This window comes from Meles meles, chromosome 13 (assembly GCF_922984935.1).
Source record: "Meles meles chromosome 13, mMelMel3.1 paternal haplotype, whole genome shotgun sequence".
NCBI classification, from domain to species: domain Eukaryota; kingdom Metazoa; phylum Chordata; class Mammalia; order Carnivora; family Mustelidae; genus Meles; species Meles meles.
Window position 1 is genome coordinate 31,397,523 of NC_060078.1, and position 7,092 is coordinate 31,404,614.

Sequence of the window (7,092 nt, forward strand, 5' to 3'; positions counted from 1 at the left end):
CCTCAGATACCACCGCCTCCTTGACGCCCTCCCTGGTCCGGCTCCCGTCCCTGTCTCAGTCCCCTGACCCGACAGCTCTGGTTGCCCTGGGACTGTCCTCGGCCACCCAGCCAGCCCCCGAGGGTCGCTGCAGGCGGGACCCGAGCATGCATCATCCTCGTGTAGCTGCTCTCTCTCCTGTTCCATGGCTTACTGTGGCTGCTCATGGTTTACAGGTGTTTCCTGCTACCTTGCGCATCTGAGCAGTCCTACCTCCAGAAACCTGGGAGCTAAGAGTTCACATGGCAGGACCGGGCCCAGAGCTGTGTCTCGCAGGGAGCCAGAGCGGTGGCTGTGGGCCCCTTGCCCCTCCAGAGCCCCCTCCACTGCCCACCTCCCACCCCTTCCCCGTCCCCTGTGCCCCAGAGCTCCTCCTTACTGTGTCCTTGCTCGACCCCGGGGGAGGCTATTACCTGAGGCGGAAGTGAGAGGTGGGGGACCACAGGCCCTGCAGATGGCCCCACTCCAGCTCCTGGTTCTTGGGGCTGTGGGTCTCGTCATGTCTGGGGTGGCACCCCCCCCACCCCCACCCGGCCGAAGCCTTCCCGCAGCTGGGCTGAGGTGTGCCTGTGCAGGAAGGCTTCTGGCAACGGGCCCACTGTGGGGAGGCAACCCTTCCTGGTTCCTGGGTCTCTGGTTTCCGGTTCCTTGCTGTGCCCTTGAGGAGGCTCTTGGTGCCTGAGGGAATAGCCCCCGGGCTAGTCTTCCTGGAGCACAGGGAGCTGCCCTGGGTGGATGGAGGCCTGGAGAGTGTGGGTTGGGGTATGGCGGTCCATCTCCTGGGCTCCGCCTCCAGGGCAGGCTGCCCGTCTGTGGTGGGTCAAAGGAGCACCTCAGGCATGGCGGCAGGTACACTGTGCCACGGGGGTGCTGACTGGTGTGTGCCTTGGGGTACCTGCTGATGCCCACACCGAGGAAGCCTCCAGAGCACCCCACTCAAGTCCCCTTTCTCCTGAAAGCCTCCCGGGAGTCTTCTGTTCAGAGGCCACTCCTGCCCCTACACCTTCGGTGACTTCCCTGAGCTAAAGCCTTGGGGCTCTATCCTGTCTGCAGAGTCCCCCGGGGGCTTCTCAGGACGCTGACCTGTACCCTGTGTCTCGCAGGCTCTCCTCCCATGGGTCTGAGCTGGGGCCCCGGTGTCCGCGTGCCAGGGTGGGGAGCCGGGCTGGAGTAGAAGTAGGGCTTCCACAGTCGGCTGCCAGCCCAGTTCCCCGTCTTGTCCCTTCACACCCTCATTCCAGCCAGGCCAGCGCCTTCTGGGTCCTGCCTGCTGGGTACTGTCTGCGCACCGTCTGCACTGCCCCACGGGCCACTTGCTCTCTCCACCCCGACCCCAGCCGGCCTGCACCGCCCAGCCACATCCCACGCTCTCTCCCCAGTCATGTGGCGGTCCCTTCTCTCCTGGCATGTCACCTGATGCCGTCCTAGAGGGGGCTGAGGATGGCTTGTTCAAAACACCAATGCCCCCCGACCTAACACACACACCTCTTTCTTCCCTCAGCCACCTTATCTTTGGTTGCTCCCCAGCCCTGGTGGCCTTTCTAGGATCTATTCCAGCCTTGGGGAAGGTAGGACCAGGACCAGGGGGCTGGATTCACCTTGTTTCTGGCCCTGATCCTGAGCCATTTGAAAAATGGGCAAGGAAGTCCATTAAGGACCCCTTGGGGCCGAGGCCAAGGCGGGGGCCGCCCTCCCAGGCAGAGACTCACGCACTTGCCTGGGAGCCACGGGAGGCCACAGAGCTCAGGCACCGGGGGCCGAGGGGAGGCGGTGTTGCATCCAAGGTCAGAGCCCCGATAGCTCAGCCTTGCTGTCCTTCGGCCTCCCTGGAACCTGAGCTGGGGCCATGCCCTGGGCCTCACTGTCCGAGTCCCTTCATCCTGACTAGTCCCGGAGCTATGTCTGTGTGTGTGTGTGTGTGTGTGTGTGCCCGTGCGGGGGGGGGGGGGGGTGTGGACGTGGGCCCGGAGGCGACTCCCACTCACTGCCCTCATCCTCCAGGCAAAAGCGGCTAAGTCGGAGCCGGAGGCGGGGCGGCTGCAGCTGCGGAGCCTGCAGTTCCTGGAACGTTATGTGTACCTGGTGCTCTTCAATGCTTACCTCCACCTGGAGAAGCCCGACTCCTGGCAGAGGCCCTTTGGCTCCTGGATGCGGCAGGTGAGAGACCACCCTGCACCGCGGGAAGCTTCCATGAACGGGACCGTGTCTCTATCATCAGCGTTGGGCGTCCAGGCCGGTCTCTGCTTGTGGCCGGCCTTTGGGAGGCATCGGAGGCGGGAATCAGTGTTGGGGGAGATGAGGGACACGGGCAAGAGCGCAGGGCAGTGTGCCCGGCCCTGCCCTGCTCCAGCGTCCCAGAGCTGAGGTGACCTGGGTGCTTCGTGCCCGCTCTCGTGTTCACGCCTGCCCTGTGCCCCGCAAAGGGCAGGACGGCGTGGTGGCCCCCTTCCGGCCCTGGATCTGGGACGGGCAGGCCCTTCCCTCTAGCTGTCCTTGGCACAAAGGTGGGACCGTCTCGGTGCTGTCCCTGTCACCTGAGAATGCCATGCTGGGGATTCCATGAAGTAGATCGGGTGCTGTGTGCCAGGCCCCGCATCAGGTCTGCTGTACATGGTGGCTGTGCTCCCGTGGCACAGGGGAGGAGACTGAGCACAGACGGGGGAAGTACTCATTCACGGTCAGCGGGCGGGGCCGCTTGGCTGGCTCCGGAGCCCACAGTGTCTGGCCCGAGACGCCACCCTCTCGTTGCACCTCCACTGTCCCTCTCTCTGCTTGGCCTCCCGGTTCCTCTAGTTCTTCCTCGGCTTGGCTGGTTTTAGGGGCAGAGTAGAGCTCCTGCCTTCGCACCTCTAGGTCTGGAGAAAGGCCTCCATCCCCCGCCCGGCACAGTGGCCTGTACTTTTTCCTCCACCGGGATACTGGCCTCTCCCGGCCTTGCCAGCCTGCCCTGATGGCTCTCATCTGGACTGGAGACTGGGCTTAGCTTCCATGGGGCAGGTGGGCGGGAGAATGGGTGGTGACCCCGGCCAGAGTGGACATCGGAAGAGCACTGAGGCTTAGGCAGGTGTACAGCTGGGGTTGGAGCTGCCCGGGGATAGAGGTGGGGGGCCACGGCCGGGCCTGGCAGCTGCTGGGGGCTTGTGCCGAAGACAGCCTTAAGGGTGGTCCTTGGGAGGATGAGTGTTGAGTCAGGGACCCAAGTCCACACTGGGGCCGTCCTCTTGAACAGTCCTGGACTTGGCTTCCTCTTTGGACCCCTGGGTGGGATTGAGGTCACGGGGGACTTCAGACACTTCTGCTTGGGTTCTGCTTGGGGAGTGGACGTGGGGGGAACCAGGGGCTGGGCAGGAGCTTGGTCCCCTCCTCAGCTGAACCTAGGTGATGCATGTTGGGGGCTGTCAAGGAAGGAGAGTGTCTGGGAATGGGGGCTCCAGTCCTCCCTTCTGGGGATGCATGGAGGGCGGGGTGAAGGTTGCCTCAGGGACTCTGGTCCGAGTGGAGCCTTATCCTCTCCATCTCCTAGGATGGTGGGGGGGCTGGTCATTTAATGGTTTGCCTGGACCTCTGGGCCATGGGCCTGCATGGAGCATGTCCAGGAAGGCCCCCGCCTGCCTACCTGAGGGGAGGCCTGTGGTAGGCCTGACTGGTCCACATCTGGAACACACAATCCCAGGGCTCCGGCTGGCTCCCGCGCCCACACTGCTTTCTCCAGCCCTCCGTGGGGAACCAGGCTGTAATGCCCAGAGCAGCCGGGCCCGTGACCCCAAGTGTCTCAGTGGGCACATCAGGGCTGCATGGGCACAGGATACTTGGCTTCCTGCGCTGCTCTCCTCTGCCTTGCTATCTGCTGGGTACTTTCTGTGCTTCCGGACTCCCCCGGCATCCTCCTGGGTGGTAGAGGATGAGGAAGCTGGAGCTCTTCGTAGTCAAAACGCAAGCCTGGTCAGGGTCTGAGCTGGTGGAAGGCAACGCTGGGCCCCAGCCTCACCTGTGTGATCTGGAACCCAGCAAGGGGAGGGGCGGGGGGAGGCATGGTGACGTGGAGGGGGCGGGGTGACCCGAACTCCCTGGGACTACTGCCCCCAGCTCTGCTGTCTTCCCCAGGTGGCATCGAAGGCCGGAGTCTATGAGATCCTCAACCAGCTGGGCTTCCCCGAGCTCGAGAGTGCGCGGGACCAGCCCTTCTCCAGGCTTCGCTGCCGGTGGCAGGAGCAGAGCCACAGCCCCGAGCCCTCCACCCCTGGGGACTTCCTGTAAGATGTGCTCCCCCCCATCCCTGCCCGCCCCCCCACGGCTCCATGCAGGCTGGAGGTGCTCCAGGTGCTCGTCACGGGGAGTGCTCTCGAGGAATCCGTGCCCCAGCTTCCCGGAGAGACTGGGGCGGGGTTGGGACCCTTTTTTAAAAAAGAGCTTTTTATAGGACAAGTAGTGCACGGTTATGCTTGTGAACAACAGGCGCGTGTGCCTTGCAGACTGCAGACGGCTTCCGAGGAGCTCAGTCCCCAAGTAGCCGAGCAAAGCTACTCGCCATGGCCACGTGCGCGCCCTCCTCTCTTACCCCACAGTGGTCCTGACAGCCTGGGGTGCAGGGCTGGTTTCCCTGTCTTGCTGCCCTCCCTGCTTGGCTCCTGGTCCCCTGGGAGCGGACCGGGGGCTCTCGTGGATTTGTCACCTTAAGGCAGCTTCCCACCCAGTGTCCTTGCCTCTCGTGCCCCGTCTCCAGCCTGGAGACCCCAAGAGCGCGACCCCATGGCCTGCTGGGTCTGGCAGAGGCTCTGCCTCTCCTTCCTTCCCCGCCCGGTCCCCTGGGGCTGGCGGGACTGCAGAGGTCCTCCAGCTGGAAGGGCAGAGTCCCTCTCAGGAGACAGGGGCTTCTAGAAGGTGGTTGCAGCCCTATAAAAGAGTCCTGCCCTGCTTTCCTGGGAACCAGGGTGGGCAGTACCGAGGAAGCCCAAGCTCCCAGCAGGGGGTTCCTCTCACTTCTTCCCTGCCCTGGCCACCCAGATGGCCCCAAGTCCCCTCCATCTGCAGCAGGAGCCCCGAGGATGGCTGGGTGACCCCGAGTGAACAGCGGAGCATGCGAGTAGGCTGAAGGGTGTTCCAGGCCATCCCAGTTGAGGACCCCAAGGTTTCCCTCCAGAGGGAGTAGAGGGGCCAAGTTGGGGAGCAGGAGGCCTTGGGAGCAGCTGTCCCCACGGTGGGATGGCTGTGGGGAGTGGTTGGCCCTGTGGAGGTGAGTCGTGTGGCTCTCCTCTGGGGACCACTGTCTGCTGACGCCCCGGGTCTGGCGGTGCGGAGGCTGCCCCTTGGGCCTGGCTCGTGGCAGCCTGGGAACCCTCCCCGATTGAACGCATGCACTTCTGCAGAAAAACAGCAGAGGCATCTCTGGTCCTGGGAGGAGAGGCCAGAGTTGTTCACATCCACCTAGTAGTGGAACATATTTGGCCATCTTGGCTGAAATCTTCTGCAAAACTACTGTATGTCTATTCATTACCTTTTCGGATTTGTTTTTTTGTTTTTAGTTTTGCATGTATTAAAAAGTTTTCATTTCTTTGCAGACAAGGTCTAGATGAGGGGTTAGAGATCAGGCTGAACTGGGAGGGATCCTCTGTGTTCTCACGGTTGGCTCTGACTTTCAGCTGTGCTGGGACCACGGGCTGGTCACTTCGCCTCTCTGCCTCAGTTTCCCCATTTGTAAAATGGGAGAATAATACTTGCCTACCTACCTCACAGGGGTGTTGTGAGGACTCATTTGTGACTTTTTTTTTTGTACAGAGCTTTTGAGCATTAAAAATGGCTAAATGTGAATTGTGCCTGCCTGCTGATATGTCCATAGTATGTTCTAGAACGGATGCGAGCTGTGGTCCTGGCTCCTTCAGAGTAATGGTGGGGGTGCAAGGTGACTTGAAAGCACCGACTCTCTGAGAAGGTAGGCTTGTCCAGACATCCCTCTCCTTCTTTCGCTTTCTTCATGTGTGACTATCTCACTCTGGATGCCAGGAGCTGTCATGCTGAGCCCCTCGTTGAAGAACTTGGTATAATAGGCAAATTCATGCTAAAGTGTGAAGGACTGTTGTGTTTGGACATGGAGCAAAATGGAATTTCAGGGGCTATGATGGAGGATGGACCTCAGCCTCTCCTCCCTCTTCTCACTTCTGTAGGCTTTGGTTGGCCCCTTCCAGCCCCTAAATACCCGGACACAACGGCATTGAGAGGTTGGCGTGTAAAGAGGCAGCAAGGAGAGTGAGGCAGAGGGCACAGATCCCAGCTCTCCCAGCCTTGGGAGAAGGTCTCCTGGGGTTATTGCCCAGCACGGTAGAGTCCAGGAGGCTCCCTCTGCCTTCTGAATGTGAATGCAGATACATGAGTCATCGTGGTATGTGTATGTGCACGTGCGTGTGTGGGGGCACTTCTCGGCCTGGGGTAAGAGGGTCTGGGTGGGGATACTCGGGAGTGGATGATGTGTTGGGTGTGTCCCCTCCAGCTCCCTGGGCCATCCCACCTGTGGGAGGGCATCGGGCCATTACGTGGAGGGTACCAGCTCCCATATCAGGAGCCCCTCTAGGGCAAGACACCCAAAGACTGTTCAATAATTGAAGACATGTGAAACCTTCGAACAGCCCCTGTTGCATCGTAAACACGCGGTCAGTTTTAGCCAACTTGGCAGAATCTGTCTGCCAGTCCTTTTGGGGTGCTCAGGAGTAGTCTCCTCACTTATCCCATGTGTGGTCATGGCTGTGGGGGCTTCCCTGCGCCTTCTAGAACTTCAGACATCACGGAGCTCTGACCCGCTCAAGCACCCAGGCTGGGAGGTATCACTGGGGGCAGGGCCTGGGGTCTGTGTTTACTTGCAGTCAAGGAGCCCGAAGAGGTCTCTTGGGTGAGCTGCTACACTCCCCTCCCGCTGCCCCCCCCCCCAGGGCTTGGCACCTAGGCCAGCTGCCTCCATGTGCCTGGCTCCCACACCCTTACCCCGAGTTCTGTCGCACGGGCTCCTGGGTCTTCTGGGGGTCCTGCTACACCAGTTTGCCCCTGTGTGCAGACCAGATGGGC

General features: G+C 61.5%; 1 protein-coding gene across 4 annotated transcripts in view; it reads left to right on the plus strand.

Annotated features, from left to right (window-relative positions):
• PALD1 (phosphatase domain containing paladin 1) overlaps positions 1–5,847 on the plus strand; it is an 88,509-nt gene extending 82,662 nt beyond the window's left edge. For all 4 annotated transcript variants that reach the window (XM_046027907.1, XM_046027906.1, XM_046027908.1 and 1 more), the window contains exons 19-20: positions 2,041–2,196; positions 4,144–5,847. In XM_046027907.1, coding sequence (XP_045883863.1) covers positions 2,041–2,196; positions 4,144–4,296 — 309 coding nt within the window. In that variant the 3' untranslated portion in view covers positions 4,297–5,847. The remainder of the gene's footprint in view (positions 1–2,040; positions 2,197–4,143) is intronic.
• The last annotated feature ends 1,245 nt before the right edge of the window (positions 5,848–7,092 follow it).